The sequence below is a fragment of the Salvelinus alpinus genome, chromosome 23 (assembly GCF_045679555.1).
Source record: "Salvelinus alpinus chromosome 23, SLU_Salpinus.1, whole genome shotgun sequence".
Classification (NCBI taxonomy): domain Eukaryota; kingdom Metazoa; phylum Chordata; class Actinopteri; order Salmoniformes; family Salmonidae; genus Salvelinus; species Salvelinus alpinus.
The window spans coordinates 36,716,155-36,737,429 of NC_092108.1; the positions used below are offsets into that span (position 1 = coordinate 36,716,155).

At 42.7% G+C, this 21,275-nt stretch overlaps 1 protein-coding gene across 2 annotated transcripts in view; it reads right to left on the minus strand.

Moving 5' to 3' along the window:
- LOC139550902 (fatty acid CoA ligase Acsl3-like) overlaps nucleotides 1–20,836 on the minus strand; it is a 31,150-nt gene extending 10,314 nt beyond the window's left edge. Inside the window, exons 1-8 of one of the 2 annotated variants that reach the window (XR_011670150.1) lie at nucleotides 20,631–20,836; nucleotides 11,319–11,870; nucleotides 5,240–5,417; nucleotides 4,985–5,094; nucleotides 4,329–4,467; nucleotides 3,792–3,942; nucleotides 1,825–1,948; nucleotides 1,473–1,544 (exon numbers count right to left, since the gene is read on the minus strand). Coding sequence is in view for 1 of the 2 variants with exons in the window: in XM_071362152.1 (XP_071218253.1) it covers nucleotides 1,473–1,544; nucleotides 1,825–1,948; nucleotides 3,792–3,942; nucleotides 4,329–4,467; nucleotides 4,985–5,094; nucleotides 5,240–5,417; nucleotides 11,319–11,681 (1,137 nt within the window). In the remaining variant the exon portion in view is untranslated. The remainder of the gene's footprint in view (nucleotides 1–1,472; nucleotides 1,545–1,824; nucleotides 1,949–3,791; nucleotides 3,943–4,328; nucleotides 4,468–4,984; nucleotides 5,095–5,239; nucleotides 5,418–11,318; nucleotides 11,871–20,630) is intronic. The other variant, XM_071362152.1, reaches the window with a different exon arrangement.
- Between the last annotated feature and the right edge of the window lie 439 nt (nucleotides 20,837–21,275).

The following is a 21,275-nucleotide window of genomic DNA, read 5'->3' on the forward strand; positions in this document are numbered from 1 at the left end:
TTGCATTTTATTGCATGACATAAGTATTTGAGCACCTACCAACCAGTAAGAATTCCGGCTCTCACAGACCTGTTAGTTTTTCTTTAAGAAGCCCTCCTGTTCTCCACTCATTACCTGTATTAACTGCACCTGTTTGAACTCGTTACCTGTATAAAAGACACCTGTCCACACACTCAATCAAACAGATTCCAACCTCTCCACAATGGCCAAGACCAGAGAGCTGTGTAAGGACATCAGGGATAAAATTGTAGACCTGCACAAGGCTGGGATGGGCTACAGGACAATAGGCAAGCAGCTTGGTGAGAAGGAAACAACTGTTGGCGCAATTATTAGAAAATGGAAGAAGTTCAAGATGACGGTCAATCACCCTCGGTCTGGGGCTCCATGCAAGATTTCACCTCGTGGGGCATCAATGATCATGAGGAAGGTGAGGGATCAGCCCAGAACTACACGGCAGGACCTGGTCAATGACCTGAAGAGAGCTGGGACCACAGTCTCAAAGAAAACCATTAGTAACACACTACGCCGTCATGGATTAAAATCCTGCAGCGCACGCAAGGTCCCCCTGCTTAAGCCAGTGCATGTCCAGGCCTGTCTGAAGTTTGCCAATGACCATCTGGATGATCCAGAGGAGGAATGGGAGAAGGTCATGTGGTCTGATGAGACAAAAATAGAGCTTTTTGGTCTAACTCCACTCGCCGTGTTTGGAGGAAGAAGAAGTATGAGTACAACCCCAAGAACACCATCCCAACCGTGAAGCATGGAGGTGGAAACATCATTCTTTGGGGATGCTTTTCTGCAAAGGGGACAGGACGACTGCACCGTACTGAGGGGAGGATGGATGGGGCCATGTATCGCGAGATCTTGGCCAACAACCTCCTTCCCTCAGTAAGAGCATTGAAGATGGGTCGTGGCTGGGTCTTCCAGCATGACAACGACACGAAGCACACAGCCATGGCAACTAAGGAGTGGCTCCGTAAGAAGCATCTCAAGGTCCTGGAGTGGCCTAGCCAGTCTCCAGACCTGAACCCAATAGAAAATCTTTGGAGGGAGCTGAAAGTCCGTATTGCCCAGCGACAGCCCCGAAACCTGAAGGATCTGGAGAAGATCTGTAGGGAGGAGTGGGCCAAAATCCCTGCTGCAGTGTGTGCAAACCTAGTCAAGAACTACAGGAAACGTATGATCTCTGTAATTGCAAACAAAGGTTTCTGTACCAAATATTAAGTTCTGCTTTTCTGATGTATCAAATACTTATGTCATGCAATAAAATGCAAATTAATTACTTAAAAATCATACAATGTGATTTTCTGGATTTTTGTTTTAGATTCCGTCTCTCATAGTTGAAGTGTACCTATGATAAAAATTACAGACCTCTACATGCTTTGTAAGTAGGAAAACCTGCAAAATCGGCAGTGTATCAAATACTTGTTCTCCCCACTGTATATATATACTACAGCAGCTTTAGTGCTTACCGGTACAGCAGCCATGAGTGTAGGTTTTAGAACACTGGTGTCTCCTTTACTGCCCTTCTTAATCTTAGTCGACTGGGGAGGAAGAGAGGAGAGAGAGATGGATCAGACTAGGAGTAGAGCACAGCTACGCCTGTTCTCTAATAGAGGAGGTCCAATAGAGGGTTTCTACATACCGCGTTGTGTTGTTGTGCCTTGGCTTACTGTCTGTCTGTCTGTCTGTCTGTCTGTCTGTCTGTCTGTCTGTCTGTCTGTCTGTCTGTCTGTCTGTCTGTCTGTCTGTCTGTCTGTCTGTCTGTCTGTCTGTGTCTGTGTCTGTGTCTGTGTCTGTGTCTGTGTGTGTGTGTGTGTTCACCTGGTCTGCTAGCGTCTGTGGGGAGGAGTATCCGATGCAGCAGCCGTGAGAGATACACACCATCTCTGCACTCAGCTCTAGAACATGGGCCAGCGGCAGGTACCCAATATAGGTGTCTGTCTCACTGCACGAACGGAAACAAAAAACATTTTATTCAACTGCAAAACATACAGAAACTATATAAATATGGAATCATGTAGTAACCAAAAAAAAGTGTTAAACAAATCAAAATATAGTTCATATTCGAGATTCCTCAAAGTAGCCAGCCTTTTCCTTGACAGCTTTGCACACTCTTGGCATTCTCTCAACCAGCTTTAGTCACCTAGAATGCATTTCAATTAACAGGTGTGCCTTTCGTTTCTTCTTAATGCCTTTGAGTAAATCAGTTGTGTTGTGACAAGGTAGGGGTGGAATACATAAGATGGTCTTTTACTAAATAGGGCTAAGTCTATATTATGGCAAGAACAGCTCAAAAAAGCAAAGAGAAATGACAGTCCATCATTACTTTAAGACATGAAGGTCAGACAATGCGGAAAATGTCAAGAACTTTGAAAGTTTCTTCAAGTGCAGTCGCAAACACCATCAAGCGCTATGATGAAACTGGCTGTTATGAGGACTGCAACAGGAATGAAAGACCCAGAGTTACCTCTGCTGCAGAGGATAAGTTCATTAGAGAGTTACCAGCCTCAGATTGCAGCCCAAATAAATGCTTCACAGAGTTCAAGTAACAGACATGTCAACATCAACTGTTCAGAGGAGACTGCGTGAATCAGGCCTTCATGGTCGAATTGCTGCAAAGAAACCACTACTAAAGGACACTAATAATAATAAGAGACTGACTTGGGCCAAGAAACACGAGCAATGGACATTAGACCGGTGGAAATCTGTCCCTTGGTCTGATGAGTCCAAATTTGAGATTTTTGGTTCCAACCGCCGTGTCTTTGTGAGATGCAGAGTAGGTGAACGGATGATCTCTGCATGTGTGGTTCCCACCGTGAAGCATGCAGGAGGAGGTGTGATGGTGCTTTGCTGGTGACGCTGTCGTGCTTTATTTAGAATTCAAGGCACACTGAAGGAAAAGCAGCCAACAAGTGCTCAGCTTATGTGGGAACTCCTTCAAGACTGTTGGAAAAACATTCCTCAAGAAGCGGGTTGAGAGAAAGCCCAAGAGTGTGCAAAGCTGTCATCAAGGCAAAGGGTGGCTACTTCAAAGAATCTCAAATATAAAATATATTTTGATTTGTTTAACACTTTTTTGCTTACTACATGATTCCATATGTGTTATTTCATAGTTTTTATGCCTTCACTATTATTTTACAATCTAGAAAATAACCCTTGAATGAGGAGGTGTCCAAACTTTTGACTGGTACTAATATAGAGAAGAGAAGAAAGGAGATGAAGAGCAGGACACTCAGAGATATTCATGAGAAGGGAGAGAAGGAGAAAGAAAGAGATACGTTTACATTCTGTAAGGGAAATGGTGGCAGATGGAAAGAGAGAGAGAAATATTAAGAGAGAGATAGAAAGAGAGAGAGATAGCGAATGAATGAGGAAAAGAGATATTAAGAGAGAGATAGAGAGAGAAAGAGAGAGATAGCGAATGAATGAGGAAAAGAGATATTAAGAGAGAGATAGAAAGAGAGAGAGAGAGATAGCGAATGAATGAGGAAAAGAGATATTAAGAGAGAGATAGAGAGAGAAAGAGAGAGATAGCGAATGAATGAGGAAAAGAGATATTAAGAGAGAGTTAGAAAGAGAGAAAGAGATAGCGAATGAATGAGGAAAAGAGATATTAAGAGAGTTAGAAAGAGAGAAAGAGAGAGATAGCGAATGAATGAGGAAAAGAGAAAATGAGAAAAACAGTGATCAGGGCACACAGGGGGGAAAGAGACTGGCAGTGAGAGAGTGTGAAAAGTCAAAAACAATTAGCAGTCAATCTAGAAGACACCATAGTTCTCTGTACGTACTCCAGGTCTGGGATGCGCTCTGCCATGCCTGTGACGCCCGCGATGATGTTGCTATGGGAGATCATGACGCCCTTGGGGATGCCCGTGGAGCCGCTGGTGTACATGATGACAGCGATGTCAGAGGGCAGGGGCCGCCGGCGCGCCACCGCCACTACAGACGCCGCAGAGAGAGAGAGAGAGAGACAGAGACAGCGAGAGAGACAGAGAGAAGGGGAGGCAGCAGGGAAGTTAAAAAGGTCACACAGAAAGACTTCAGAACATTGCACAATGCGGGAGCATCAGAGAACGGCTATCGATCTTTCTTTCAAGAGAGGGCATGCACATAGCACAGGGCTGTGCAATCTGATACAATCTGATACAATACAATCTGATAGGATATGACAGAGAGGGCTATTCAGGTACAAAAAACGATGATTCTGGAAGTCAGATTACATTTGAGTCGCTAAGACCACAGGGCAGAAGTACTGTACCGAGTCAGACAACACGTAGACCCAAACACACACACCGCTCACACACACCCACGCTCTCCCTCCTTACTGTTGTCGGGTCTGGAGCCCAGCTCTTGCACGGCGTCCATGTTGTGGACCATGATGCCACGGGGGAAGCCGGGCCAACTGGTTGGCTTACTGTCCACCACGATGATGTGCTGCAGCCGAGGCACATCCAACAGAATGTCCTGGGAGGAGATGGCAGGAGGAGAGGGAGGAGAGAGGGGGAGAGAATGTAGCTATTGACTGGAGATTGCAGTTGGACTGCTTAGAATCAATGTCGTCTATGATCTACAAATCATCTCGCATTCCAAATAACGGCTCATTATGTCATTAAGACTAGCAATTCTACGCATTGCCTTGTACAAACGGATCCCCTCAAACACACTGAATGTCAACACTTAATTAGACTGTCTGCTCAAGGACTGTAATACAAGTGGGCAAGTGTTCCAATGCATATTTATGGGTGAAAACTATTCAAAATGTAGTCGTGCTTTTAAATAAATAAATAAATAATATGTATATATAAATAAACATATATATAAATAAACATATATATAAATAAACATATATATATATATATATATATATATATATATATGCAAGACTATTTAAAATGTGGGAAAATTGTATTACCTGGCTGGAGTGTGTACTGTCTCATATGGCATTGCAGGAAGTGATCAGGACAAGGCAAGCAGAGCCTACCTTGAGACGGCTGTGTAGCAGGTCTTTGCTGGTGATGATGTGGGTGATCTCAGTCTCGTTCAGACCGTGGGCGATGGCCGCTCCGCCCAGAGTGGAGTACAACGTCACCACTGGCAGAATGACACAGACTGGAGTTAGAGATTCATTGTGTGTGTGCGGCGTGTTGCTATAGTGTGTGTGTTACTATAGTGTGTGTATTGCTATAGTGTGTGTATTGCTATAGTGTGTGTGCTACTGTCTAACATAAACACTCACATGGGAAGTTGTATATGAAGCAGGCCTGTGCTGCTATCATCCACTCGGCCCTGGTCTCACAGAAGATGGCGATGTTACACTGAGGCCTCTGGCCCAGCGCGGCCAGCCCACTACCAAAACACACTGCTGCCTGGTAGGTCTCCTCATACGACATCCACTGATACTCCCCCAGGATCACCTAGAGATAACACAACCATATACACTTAACACTAATATACTGCTGCTTGGTAGGCCTCCTCGTACGACATCCATTTATACCCCCCCAGGATCACCTTCAAACCCACACACTCACTGGTAATATATTGGGACAGATTGGTAGGCTGTGGACATCTGAGGGGTGAAATTAAGATTAGAAGGATTGGTTGATTTGATTTGCACTTGGAGTCTAGTACAAATAGGAAGAGGCTATATGTATACAGCGCAGGGCTGTCCCCGACTAAGAAAAACCTTAGTCGAGCGATCTATTGGTCTACATTTGAAATACATGTATTTTTCCATAGACACCACCTATGTGTTTGAATAAGCTTGTCTGATGCTTTAGTCACACTGTTTGATGAAATAATTAAGACACACTAATAACTCAAGAGGGAAACCGATGGCCACGCGTTACATTTTTTTTGAATGACAGCGAGTGCCTGTGTGACTGAGTAATGTTGTCGCTCTCTCTCCTCCCTGCAGCAGTGAACAAGCACCACAGCAAGTGTTTATCGAGCTGTCCGTGCTGAAGCTGCACCATCATTACAGCCATTTGGTTCCTTACTTGATTCTCTGACTGAAAAGTTATGTTGCCAAAATCCCTCATTTATTTAGGAAAAAACATTCCCTATTCCCTCAACTCTTGCCGTCTTCACGTGACACATGGTTATAATGTTTCACATTATAAAATTGGTTATAAACTCTGAACACAGCGAAATGGATGCGGAAGACCTGAAAATGAAACTTGAAATGGGGGAATGTTTGCTGGTTGCTCAGGAGGGAAAGGGGAAGTTAGATGTGTGGAAGACATGTGACTTAGCTGTGAAAACTACTGGAGACCCAGATAAAGGAGGGTATATTGTAGCCAGCACTGTGTGAATATTAGGCCTGTGTGTGCCAAACAGGTGCTGTTAGATTACATTATTATTATTATTATTATTATTTTCTGACCATTTGGAACAGTATAAACACTAAATAAATCGTAAGTAATACCAGAGTTTGTTAAAAAAAAAAAAAAAAAAAAAAAAGCCTTTATTACAGCATAGCAATAACATAAGATTGGTGATGCAGCATAGCAATGATTAGCGCTAACAGAACCAGCAGGCTATTAAACAAAACACCCAAACAGGCAACAGAAGCAGGATCTTTCTTTTTTTTCTCCAATGTATTTATTTATTTGTAATAATAACAATTACAACAATACTGAATGAACACTTTTATTTCAACTTAATATAATACATCAATCAAATCAATTTAGCCTCAAATAAATAATGAAACGTGTTCAATTTGGTTTAAATCATGCAAAAACAAAGTGTTGGAGAAGAAAGTAAAAGTGCAATATGTGCCATGTAAGAAAGCTAACGTTTAAGTTCCTTGCTCAGAACATGAGAACATATGAAAGCTGCTGGTTCCTTTTAACATGAGTCTTCAATATTCCCAGGTAAGAAGTTTTAGGTTATTATAGGAATTATAGGACTATTTCTCTCTATACCATTTGTATTTCATATACCTTTGACTATTGGATGTTCTTATAGGCACTTTAGTATTGCCAGTGTAACAGTATAGCTTCCGTCCCTCTCCTCGCCTGCCTCAGTGGAGCAAGGGGAACAACTACTCCAAGTCTCAGAGCGAGTGACGTTTGAAATGCTATTAGCGCGCACCCCGCTAGCTAGCTAGCCATTTCACATCGGTTACACCAGCCTAATCTCGGGAGTTGATAGGCTTGAAGCCATAAACAGCGCATTGCTTGAAGCATTGCGAAGAGCTGCTGGCAAACGCACGAAAGGGCTGTTTGAATGAATGCATACGAGCTTGCTGCTGCTCAGTCAGACTGCTCTATCAAATATCAAATCATAAACTTAATTATAACATAATAACACACAGAAATACGAGCCTTAGATCATTAATATGGTCAAATCCGGAAACTATCATTTAGAAAATAAAACGTTTATTCTTTCAGTGAAATACGGAACCGTTCCTTCTGTATTTTATCTAACGGATGGCATCCCTAAGTCTAAATATTGCTGTTACATTGTACAACCTTCAATGTTATGTCATCATTATGTACAATTCTGGCAAATTAATTACGGCCTTTGTTAGGAATAAATGGACTTCACACAGTTCGCAACGACCCAAACTGCTGCATATACCCTGACTGCTTGCACGGAACGCAAGAGAAGTGACAATTTCCCTAGTTATAAGAAATTCCTGTTAGCAGGCAATATTAACTAAATATGCTGGTTTAAAAATATATACTTGTGTATTGATTTTAAAGAAAGGCATTGATGTTTATGGTTAGGTACATTGGTGCAACGACAGTGCTTTTTTCGCAAATGCGCTTGTTAAATCACCCGTTTGTCGAAGTAGGCTGTGATTCAATGAGAAATGAACAGGCACCGCATCGATTATATGCAACGCAGGACACGCTAGATAAACTAGTAATATCATCAACCATGTGTAGTTAACTAGTGATTATGTTAAGATTGATTGATTGTTTTTTATAAGATAAGTTTAATGCTAGCTAGCAACTTACTGCCCTCGCGTAACAGGTAGTCAGCTTGCCACGCAGGCTCCTCGTGGAGTGCAATGTAAGGCAGGTGGTTAGAGCGTTGGACTAGTAACCGGAAGGTTGCAAAAACGAATCGGCCATTCCGATTAATCGGTCGACCTCTACACTCTTCTGGGAAGGCTTTTCACTAGATGTTGGAAGATGGCTGGGGGGGGACTTGCTTCCATTTAGCCACAAGAGCATTAGTGAGGTTGAGCACTGATGTTGGGCGATTAGGCCTGGCTCGCAGTCGGCGTTCGAATTCATCCCAAAGGTGTTCGATGGGGTTGAGGTCAGGGATCGGTGAAGCTAGTCAAATCAAATCAAATGTATTGATATAGCCCTTCTTACATCAACTGATATCTCAAAGTGCTGTACAGAAACCCAGCCAAAAACTCCAAACAGCAAGCACTGCAAGTTCTTCCACACCAATCTTGACAAACCATTTCTGTATGGACCTTGCTTTGTGCACAGGGGCATTGTCATGCTGAAATCGTCTAGAACGTCATTGTACGCTGTAGTGTTAAGATTTCCCTTCACTGGAACTAAGGGGCCTAGCCAGAACAATTAAAAACCGCCCCAGGCCATTATTCCTCCTCCACCAAACTTTACAGTTGGCACTGTGCATTGGGGCAGGTAGCGTTATCCTGGCATCCGCCAAACCCAGATTTGTCTTCGAACTGCCAGATGGTGAAGCGTGATTCATCACTCCAGAGTCCAATGGCGGCAAGCTTCCAGCCGACGGTTGGCATTGTGAATGATGATCTTAGGCTTGTGTGCCGCTGCTCGGCCATGGAAACCCATTTCATGAAGCTCCCGATGAACAGTTATTGTCCTGATGTTGCTTCCAGAGGCAGTTTGGAACTCGGTAGTGAGTGTTGCAACCGAGAACGGATGATTTTTATTCGCTACGCGCTTCAGCACTCGCCGGTACCGTTCTGTGAGCTTGTATGGCCTACCACTTCACGGCTGAGCCGTTGTTGATCCTAGACGTTTCCACTTCACAATAACAGCACTTACAGTTAACAGGGGCAGCACAAGCAGGGCAGAAATATGACGAACTGACTTGTTGGAAAGGTGGCATCCTATGACGATGTCACGTTGAAAGTCACTGAGCTCTTCAGTAAGGCCATTCTACTGCCAATGTTTGTCTATGGAGATTGCATGGCTGTGTGCTCGATTTTATACACATGTCAGCAATGAGTGTGGCTGAAATAGCCGAATCCACTATTTGAAGGGCTGTCCACATACTTTAGTATATATATGATGTATATACGGATGATTTATAAAGCCAGGCACATTAAACCGTTAGGCTATTGATTATATACCTAATTAGATTGGAGTTTCCTCTCTCCTTAATTTTCTTAGACAATTAAGGCAAGGGTTGTTTTCTCGTCTCCTCACACCGCTGCTGCCTCCGTCGCATTGTTCTCAACACCAATATGCTGGATAACTTTGCTATTATGCACAAAGCAACATATAGGGAAAGGCGCCAATTCAACGGGGCACTGAAGATTATGTTTCAGAACCGCGGACAGCAACCGCTATTCAATGTGGGAGAGGCGCATTTGTTATCAAATAATATTATATTTATTAGTGTTGCATCATTATTCATACATAATATAACCATACACAATTTCAGTAGCATCTTAAGAGTGATGGATTGTGCCATCCCCGTGGCCTCCGCAATGGATTAGTCCACTGAGGCAGGTGAGAAACAGGCGGGTGTCTTGTGCACCATAAAAAAACTGAAAAGAAATCTCGGTCGGCCAACAGCCTATTGACTGAATAATCGACTAACTGAGGTCAGCCCTATTTGTGAAGACCAGTGACAAAAAAATAGTAAACACAACAAAATGTGGATGAAGTCAAGTGGTGTGAATACTTTCTGAAGGCACAGCGTATTTTAAATTGTAATGTTTTTCCACCAGGTCCTCCAACCAGGGTAGGCGATGGTAGGGGCAAAAAAAGGGGATCAGAAATTATGCAATTAGTGATATTTTATAGACTCATCTGTCTGCTAGTTTCATAGCTGACCCCCAAAACTAAAAATACCATTGTTAATACTAGAAGTACGCACCACTAAACTGTCACACACCGATGTCTGGTAGGTCTCCTTGTACGACAGTATTACCCCAGAATTACCTATAAAAACAAGCTGCCTTCAAACAGGGTTAGACAGTGCCATCTAATGTCCTTCTACTGCAACCATAGCAAAGAGGCCTTTCTCATACACAACATAAACAAATTATACAGAGCCTTTGGAAAGTATTCAGACCACTTGACTTTTTCCACATTTTGTTACATTACAGCCTTATTCTAAAATTGATTCAATTGTTTTGACTAGTCTCCCAGTCCCTGCAGCTGAAAAACATCCCCACAGCCTGATGCTGCCACTACCATACTTCACCGTAGGGATGGTGCCAGGTTTCCTCCAGACATGTTGCTTGGCATTCAGGCCAAAATAGTTCAATCTTGGTTTCATCAGACCAGAGAATCTTGTTTCTCGTGGTCTGAGAGACTTTAGGTGCCTTTTGGCAAACTCCAAGCGGGCTGTCATGTGGCTTTTCCTGAGGAGTGGCTTCCGTCTGGCCACTCTACCGTAAAGCCCTGATTGGTGGAGTGCTGCAGAGATGGTTGTCCTTCTGGAAGGTTCTCCCATCTACAGAGAGGAACTTTAGAGCTCTGTCAAAGTGACCATCGGGTTCTTGGTCAACTCCCTGACCAATGCCGTTCTCCCCTGATTGTTCAGTTTGGCTGGGCCGCCAGCTCTAGGAAGAGTCTTGGTGGTTCCAAACTTCTTCCATTGAAGAATGATTGAGGCAACTGTGTTCTTGGGACCTTCAATGCTGCAGACATTTTTTGGTACCCTTCCCCAGATCTGTGCTTTGACACAATGCTGTCTCTGAGCTCTACGGACAATTCCTTCGACCTAATGGCTTTGTTTTTGCTCTGACATGCACTGTCAACTGTGGGACCTTACATAGAGACAGGTGTGTGACTTTCCAAATCATGTCAAATCAATTGAATTTACTACAGGTGGACTCCAATAAAGTTGTAGAAACATCTCAACGATGAACAATGGAAACAGGATGCACCTGAGCTCAATTTCAAATCTCATAGCAAAGGGTCTAAATACTTATATAAATAAGGTATTTCTGTTTTTTATTTTTAAGAAATGGGTTATTGTGTGTAGATTGCTGAGGATTTTTATTTATTTAATCCATTTTAAAATAAGGCTGTAACGTAACAAAATGTGGAAAAGGTCAAGGGGTCTGAATACTTTCCAAAGGCACTGTATCAAGAAAGATAATTAAATCCACTTTTCTCCCTCACCTTCTTGAAGACCTTCCCGTTGGGTTGGAGCTCGTCCTCCTCGCTCAGCACCTCTCTCGTGCCCAGGCAGTTCCTCTCTGGGAACCTGGCCGCTCCATGCTCCATCACCTTGTCCAGGGTGTCCACTCCTGGGTGCAAGGAAGACACCAGCTTCTGCTGGCTACCATCCTCATGGTTGGTCGCCCGGTAAGGGCCCGCCGGGCGACCGCTCACTGACCGTGCCTTGACCCGCCGCGCCCGGTCTAGGTTGGCTCCAGCGCCCGAGAGCAGGTACCAGGGCAGGAAGGTGATGACAGAGTAGACCCAGACAACCGAGCGGAAGACCTGCAGCAGCAGTGGGTTCATGTCCTCTTTTAGTTTCATCTTGGATGTCAGGGGTCAAGGGTCACTGGGTGGAGTCTGAGTTGAGGTGGGTGGGTGGAGCAGGAAGTGTGAGGGATACACCCCAACACTTCTTTCGAAAACTGATTGTGTTCCTTCTCATGCACAGGTGGTTCCTCTGATAGATCCGCTTGATGGATGGACTGACAGACAGCTTGGTTTTAGAGTCAGCTCACCTGTATTGAGAGAACAGAAAACACTTTAGAGATGAAGACAGGCATAGCAGAGAGGGAGGGAGGGAGGGATAGACAGCGCAAATGCATTTAAAAAAATGAAACACATTAGTAATGTACCACTTTGTTAGACCACCCAACAATGAATTTAGGCTACATGGCTCTAATCTCCTTGGAATAATAGTCAAAATAGGCAAGCAGTGTAATCTCCATCAGACCAGGGTTCTCTCGAAAGAACGTAAGAGGGCCGCTGCGCCCCCTTGTGGATTGGGCTGCACCACTATGTCATTTTTTAAATAATAATTAAAACACACCAGGGGTCGCGTTATCATTCAAAAGTCTGCATTTTCAAAAACGCCAAAAAGCTGCATTTTAATAGATTCACCTGCCCTCTAATTAAACAAATGGACAATAAATACATGGGTCCACTCAGTGTTCTAGAGTGCAGGAAAATCCGGGTCAGTTCAAGAGGGTGCTATGTGAAAACATAGTGTTATTATAATCACATACAATAATCAATCATCTGAAACAATAATATAGCTTCAATATGCAAGTACTCAACTTTGTTGAAAAACAAATGCTATAAGTGCGTAGGAAAAATGACAAGCTCGCGACACTCATCTGAATAAATCATTATAAATAAGATGTTTTATTTTATTTTATTCTTTGATGTAACCGCAATGTAACAAATAATCGAACTCTGCTTCGAACATTAGCAAACAAACTAGTGTGAAAACGGCCACATAAAATTGCCAACGTAAAATGTGCTCTTAATCTCTTACTTCCTCATCTCCCACACCATCCCCCGCAGACAGGCAGAGAGCGAGTGGTCTGGAACTTGTTGGAACTTGAAATTGAATCTCTCTTGGTCAATACACCTGCGTTCTCAGAATGCAACATGTTTTTCTGGGGGGGGGGGGGGGGGGTTCTGCTTGAAAAACGCTAAATTCTGCGTTAACGCGATCCCTGCAATATAGTACAGTACAGTAAAGAAAAGCAGAGTATGGTTCAGTACAGTAGAGTATATTACATTATACTGTACTCTACACGTGTGCTCTACTTTTCTTTACTGTACTATTCTGTGTTCTACTGTAATGTACTCTACTGTACTGTGCTACACTGCAACTGTGGGTTGGGACTACTATGATTTCCCATTGTAGCCAATTCAATTGAAGTCATTCTGTCACAGATTTTTCGGTCACCGATTTGGTAACAGTGATGCATTTTAACCACATAGTAATTCATAAACAAAACTGTAATCAGTAAAGACATGTTTTATTTTTTTTACATTTTTATTTATTTAACCGATCCACCACCCCCCCTCTTTGGAGTACAAATATCTTTGTTTGTCGGCCGACATCAGCCTTGTCGGTCTTTATTACACAGATAAAGTACTGATATTACATACATAGAATAAACAAATACATCTGCTGATTTGCTGTCATTATTAGAAATGTTCAACGGTTGCCAGAAGAGGGCGCTCTACATGCTGCTCATTGAACATCATTCAGCCCTAGGTAACAATATGAGAGAGAGTAGGCATGGTGGTCTGAAGGTGAGTAGCTTGCCCTGTCCTCATCACATTCTCACTTAGCTAACGTTAACTGGCTAGCTAGCCAGCAAGGTAGTTAGCTATCTAGCCAGCAAGGTAGTTAGCTTAGCTATCTAGCTAGCAAGCAATTTGTGCTACGTACACTTAAAGTCAGAAGTTTACATACACCTTGGCCAAATACATTTAAACTCAGTTTTTCACAATTCCTGACACTTAATCCTAGTAGAAAGTCCATGTCTTAGGTCAGTTAGGATCACCACTTTATTTTAAGAATGTGAAATGTCAGAATAATAGTAGAGAGAATGATTTAATTCAGCTTTTATTTATTTCATCACATTCCCAGTGGGTCAGAAGTTCACTCAATTAGTATTTGGTAGCATTGCCTTTAAATTGTTTAACTTGGGTCAAACGTTTCAGGTAGCCTTCCACAAGCTTCCCACAATAAGTTAGGTGAATTTTGGCCCATTCCTCCTGACAGAGCTGATGTAACTGAGTCAGGTTTGTAGGCCTCCTTGCTCACACACGCTTTTTCAGTTCTGCCCACAAATTGTCTTTAGGATTGAGGTCAGGGCTTCGTGATGGCCACTCCAATACCTTGACTTTATTGTCCTTAAGCCATTTTGCCACAACTTTGGAAGTATGTATGGGGTCATTGCCCATTTGAAAGACCCATTTGCGACCAAGCTTTAACCTACTGACTGATTTCTTGAGATGTTGCTTCAATATATCCACATCATTTTACATCCTCATGATTCCATCTATTTTGTGAAGTGCACCAGTCCCTCCTGCAGCAAAGCACCCCACAACATGATGCTGCCACCCTTGTGCTTCACGGTTGGGATGGTGTCCTTCGGCTTGCAAGCATCCCCCTTTTTCCTCCGAACATAACGATGGTTATTATGGCCAAACAGTTCTATTTTTGTTTCATCAGACCAGAGGACATTTCTCCAAAAAGAACGAGCTTTGTCCCCATGTGCAGTTGCAAACCGTAGTCTGGCTTTTTTATGGCGGTTTTGGAGCAGTGGCTTCTTCCTTGCTGAGCAGCCTTTCAGGTTATGTCGATATAGGACTTGTTTTACTGTGGATATAGATACTTTTGTACCTGTTTCCTCCAGCATCTTCACGAGGACCTTTAATGTTGTTCTGGGATTGATTTGCACTTTTCGCACCAAAGTACGTTCATCTCTAGGAGACAGAACACGTCTCCTTCCTGAGCAGTATGACGGCTGCGTCGTCCCATGGTGCTTATACTTGCGTACTATTGTTTGTACAGATGAACGTGGTACCTTCAGGCGTAATTGCTGCCAAAGGTGCTTCAACAAAGTACTGAGCAAAGGGTCTGAATACTTATGTAAATGAGATATTTCAGTTAACCTGTTAAAAACCTGTTTTTGTGTTGTCATTATTGGGTATTGTGTGTAGATTGATGAGGGGGGGGAAATGACTCAACCCATTTTAGAATAAGGCTGTAACGTAACAAAATTTGGAAAAGTGAAGGGGTCTGAATAATTTCCGAAGGCACTGTATATAGGCTGCATGGTACGACTATAGACTATTGATGATTTGAAAAAGTAGCAAAAAATGCTTGTGCTCCTTCGTTTTCACCCATCAGACTATTCTCAATTTAATCTTGTCTTTACTAATATGTCAAATGTGTTTTGATAGAGAATGGGCCATTATCGAATGGGCTGGAAACGAGGCAGGGGAAAAAATACATGTCATCTGTACGTAATCCAATAGCACACTTTCACGACGGTCTGTTTTCCAATGATGCTACTTGGGTTTTATAGCGGAGCATGTGCTTAATATGAGCAGCTGAGAAATAAATAACACTTACTTCACTCCTCACATAAACCACTGTTTGAAGAGCATGCTCTCACTGCCCGACAGGTGATATTCCTGTTTGAAGAGCCTGCTCTCACTGCCCCGACAGGTGATATTCCTGTTTCAAGAGCATGCTCTCACTGCCCGACAGGTGATATTCCTGTTTGAAGAGCATGCTCTCACTGCCCCGACAGGTGATATTCCTGTTTGAAGAGCATGCTCTCACTGCCCGACAGGTGATATTCCTGTTTGAAGAGCATGCTCTCACTGCCCGACAGGTGATATTCCTGTTTGAAGAGCATGCTCTCACTGCCCCGACATGTGATATTCCTATTTGAAGAGCATGCTCTCACTGCCCCGACAGGTGATATTCCTGTTTGAAGAGCATGCTCTCACTGCCCCGACATGTGATATTCCTATTTGAAGAGCATGCTCTCACTGCCCCGACAGGTGATATTCCTGTTTGAAGAGCATGCTCTCACTGCCCCGACAGGTGATATTCCTGTTTGAAGAGCATGCTCTCACTGCCCCGACAGGTGATATTCCTGTTTGAAGAGCATGCTCTCACTGCCCCGACAGGTGATATTCCTGTTTGAAGAGCATGCTCTCACTGCCCCGACAGGTGATATTCCTGTTTGAAGAGCATGCTCTCACTGCCCCGACAGGTGATATTCCTATTTGAAGAGCATGCTCTCACTGCCCCGACAGGTGATATTCCTGTTTGAAGAGCATGCTCTCACTGCCCCGACAGGTGATATTCCTATTTGAAGAGCATGCTCTCACTGCCCCGACAGGTGATATTCCTGTTTGAAGAGCATGCTCTCACTGCCCCGACAGGTGATATTCCTGTTTGAAGAGCATGCTCTCACTGCCCCGACAGGTGATATTCCTGTTTGAAGAGCATGCTCTCGAGCCCCGAGAACCAGGCCATTAGGACCTGATGGAGGAACAATAGAGCCCTGAGAACCAGGCCATTAGGACCTGATGGATGAACAATAGAGCCCTGAGAACCAGGCCATTAGGACCTGATGGGGGAACAATAGAGCCCTGAGTTCCAGGCCATTAGAGCCTGATGGAGGAACAATAGAGCCCTGAATACCAGACCATTAGGACCTGATGAAGGAACAATAGAGCCCTGAGAACCAGACCATTAGGACCTGATGGAGGAACAATAGAGCCCTGAGTACCAGGCCATTAGGACCTGATGAAGGAACAATAGAGCCCTGAGAACCAGACCATTAGGACCTGATGGAGGAACAATAGAGCCCTGAATACCAGACCATTAGGACCTGATGGTAGTTAGCAAGTTGGGTACTAGCAAAGCATGTCCAGAGTGCATAAAAGGGGATTACCGTGACTCAGTCACATGGCATTTTACTGCGGTCATGACCCATGACTGCCGGTGTGGCGGTAATATGTTCCCGCAACAGCCCTATTCACAACTAGGATTGGGTTATAGATAACAAATTGAGACTGAGCTTTGTTACTATCCTGATAGTAACTGCAGGCAAGACTTGATCTAGATTTCCTCCCAATAGATTTTGCTCCAAAGAAATGAATTGATCTCAAGGGAGACTATAGGCCTAGTTGAGCATAGGGAAGTAGAATCGCCCAGTCTCACACACACTTCCCTGAAAACATTTTTCTAGGTTGTGTGGGAAGCTAGACTAACCCATGACCTTTCAAAGGAGAACTCATACTGTACTCTGATCAACGCTCATGCATTCTTGACTTCAAAACTTGGAGCCTATGACTTTGACACCGACCAACTGACACAGGTTTGTTCCATGTCATTTCAGCAAACCATGACACCCACCATCTCAGATTGTTCTGAAATCGTTTTTTTTAGTTAGAAACAGATAAGATCAGCATTACGGCAACATTATTTTATTAAAATATCATTTTATCTCTGAGAAATTAAGCTAATTGATTGCACTCAAATTGTCCATTTGAATTTATAGAATTCATATAATATTCAATAAATATAGTACCTAATATCTGATTTGGACCATACCTTTTTTTAACAATGAGTAAGTAAGATGAGGAATCCCCCCAAAAATAGTATAAGGCCATCCACGGACCCCCACACCCCATGCCAATCCCACCCCAACAACCAGTATACAGTATCAGTTCTCTATGTCTAACAAGTAGGATAGAGCTGTGGCTCGGATATTGTTTCTTCATCCTATGTAATCTATTCTCAGTTAAGTTTTTTCCTCCTGTTCATAGACAATAGTTATTGAAGTTGCTTGCAACCTTTACCATAAAGTAGTGTGAAAGTACCAGGTTTTGACCACTAGATGCAGCTGTTTCTGCCATACAGCCACACTCTTTTATCCATTTAGCTGGTGTCGTGTTTATTAAACAGATCACACCATTTCCATTGTAATTTTGGGTAGAAAACCAATAGATTTGGCCCGTGACAAAAATAAATTGTGTGGCCATCCTCACAATTCAAGCCAGTCCTCTGTGAAAGCAAATCAGTTTGTCCTTCTTTTATGCTAAATCTGTGTCCAGGAAACGGCCCCTTTGTGTGTGGTTTATTTCCTTCAACAAATATCTGGATTAGTTACTGTTAGACCATTCCTGATGAACAAGCAAACCACTAGGCTACAGCAGTTCTAATGGTTTCAATGTTATGGTCTCAAATGGTCTTCAATGGAAATAGTTGAAAACACACACTGTATAGTGTTTTGTAATGTTATTTTTAAATGTATTTTTTATTTAACCTTTATTTAACAAGTCAGTTAAGAACAAACTCTTATTTACAATGACAGCCTACCCCTACCAAACCCTAACCCGGACGATGCTGGACCAATTGTGCGCCGCCATATGGGACTCCCAATCATGACCGGTCGTGATACAGTCTGGAATTAAACCAGGGTCTGTAGTGACGCATCTTGCACTGAGATGCGCCACTCTGGAAAGTAGTGTGAATTAAACCCAACCCAACACCATGGGTGACTGACACAGATACATAGAGTTGTTTCCTAATAACTGTATTGACAAACATAAGACTGCCATGCAATTAATTATTTTATTAGGGTTGTCACAACAATGAAGTCCCAAACGCATTTCACCATCAAAGTCTTGGGCTTCCAGGAAAAGTCTTTGTATGAGAATTGCATAGGGATAGCCCTCAGAGAACAGACACTTGTTGGACTACTCAAGGAGAGTTGTTCTGACGCATTAGGTTGCTATTAGGACAAACTGAATTGCTGGCATGAATTGTGAGTATGACCACAACATTTATTTTCATAATGAGACAAATCCATTGGTTTTCTACCCAAAGTCACAAAGGAAATGTTGTGATCAATTAAATAAACACAAGAGACTAGCACAATCGATAAAATAGTGTTGCGGTATAGCAGGAACAGCTGCATCTAGTGGTCAAAACCTTGTACTTTCACACTACTTTATGGCAAATAATGCAAGTGACTTGAATTACTAATTTCTCTGAAAGGGGGAAAAAAAACATCACCAGATTCACAGGGAATACATTAAACAGTATGGAGAAGCAATACTCCAAGCCACAGTTTCATACTACTTGTCAAACATAGAGAACTGCGAACTGGTTGTTGGGTGGGATTGGCATGCGGTGTGGGGGATCCGTGAGTGGCTTTAGATTTTTGTATATTCATTGGTAGGAAGAACTTGTGTAAATCGGATGTTGGGTATTATATTTAATATATGAATATTATCTGAATCTTATAAAAATTAAAATGGCCAATTTGGGTGCAATCAAATATCTTAATTTCTCAGAGATCAAATTATATTTCAAGAAAATGTTGTTTCTGGAATGCTAATCGTATCTGTTACTAACTACAGAAACAATTTCAGAAATCTGAGATGGTGGGTGTCAAAATCCTCTTTTGAGGTGGAATGACCCACAGAGGTCACCAAGTCAGACTTGTCTAAACTAGTACAGCCACTAATGCAAAGTCTCACAGCTCTTGATCAAAGGCTTTGACAAACAAGACCAGAAATACAGGTCCAGCCTCTATGTTAGAGAGGACAGGCTAATAAATGCTTAAGGACACACCTCAAAAGATCTCCCAGTCAAGTTTTAGGCTACTCTGAGTCTCCACTTAAATGAGTCATGGCGCAGAGTAATAACGGCTTGCAGACCACAAGGCTGAACGGGAACTATGAAACTGAACTGTAGGCCTAACAGCACAGTAAACATATAGCTAGTTCTACTCCTGTAATTGTAAACAAATGAGTCGTTGTTGTTCCGTTATTGTTAGGGATAGTCTAGGTCAAGTCTGGTTCTGGAAAACAGAACTCTCAATCACCCAGAAGACATGCTCTGCTGTGTAAACTCTACTTCCACTTGACCCCAAAGTAAAGAAAAGACAACATTCCTAGAGTCCTTGAAACAGACACACGCAGAGAGAGAATGTGTGTTGTTAAATCATCTGGAGGAATCCACCAGTGTCATAACAAACACAGTTTGCACAACAGTTAAGATATTTGTAACTAACAAGACGTGAATGATGCCTAATGTGGTGCCATAGCAGTATGGGCATACTGACATAAGTTAATCAAATCAAAGCACCTGATCACCCTACATCCTGAACTGGTTCAGTCAGCCCATACCCACGAGACTCTAAATCTGTCATCACCTCCTATCTGAAAGGTTTCACTCCATCTATGGCCTTCTCACCATCATTATATTCTAGTTGTCATTGTTATCTGCACAGCACACACCATCTCCCAGAAAGGAAACACCACAGGCTCCTCTCCAGACATGTGTCAGGTGACATTTGTGATTGTCTGTTGCCATGACGCAGTTGTTTGAGCAACGTTATCGGTATGGTGAGGACAGTTAGCCCTACTTAGCAGGGTCTATAATGCTAGATAGTTTGACAGGCCAAAAGACAATAACGTTACCACATTGTTGGATGAACAATTGTTCCATATCTATGCAAAAATAGGCTATGCTAACTAAATATGCTACAGGTACATAGTTAACGTTCACTAACTAACTAAAAATATAACACACTCAAAATGCCATGATGAAACCCTTTAGTCAACACCACAGTAAGCTAACGTTAACTACCGTAGTGAACTAGCTTACTAACGTCGCCAGACAGGAAAGCGCCTATCCAATTTATCTAACGTTAGTATCAACAGCCCGGCATTACAGATGTGGATGACACACACAGCTAACTAATAAAAAATTAAATAAAAACCGTTTCGACAAAAGCAAGCCGACACTAGCTAGTAACCTATTGAGTCTCATTTCAATTACACCAAATAACATTGGATTATCCGTCGAGAGAGCTACTGGTAGCAAGCAACCAAATAGAATTGCTAGCCAGCTAACGTTAGCTAACATCGCAGCACATCTGCAAGAATCGAGAGCCCAGACAATGCAACCTCACCTCTTCATCATCCGCTATTATCGCGTCTCTTGGAAGACTTTCGTCAATACACCAACCTCATTTGTAGGCTTTGTGACCATATCACTCCCAAAACATCACAGCTATGGCGCCAATGTATTTATTAAACTAAGATATTTTAATGAAAATCTGCGGGCATCAACGGCCCTTGTTATCAGCCCGGAAGTGATGGGGAAACAAAACGTTGTCAAGGCAGTCCGCTTGCCTGCGATTGGACCGCTGAAGGTGGCGCGTGCTTGAGGTAGCTGTGATGTCAACAGGGTTACTGGCGGTCAGAGGAAGAGCTCCTGCCTAGTTTGGAAGGCTTGAGAATCTTGTTGTAATAAATATTTAAGACAACTTCTCCATTCACAAAACCAACTTACACCAAGAGGAAACATTTTCTGGAACATGCTTATTGCTGACATTGTCTAGAAAAATGCATGGTTAAGGCCTTACAAATAGTTTATACCAAACAAATTTAAGGAAGTGCATTTTAAAATTTTACATAAGATATATCCATGTAATTCTATGTTGTCCAAATTTGTGGCTATTGATGATATCTGTGTTTTCTGTGAAAAAGAAGGTGAGAATCTGTCTCACTTGTTCTTTGAATGTAAATTTGTGTCAGAATTTTGGGAAA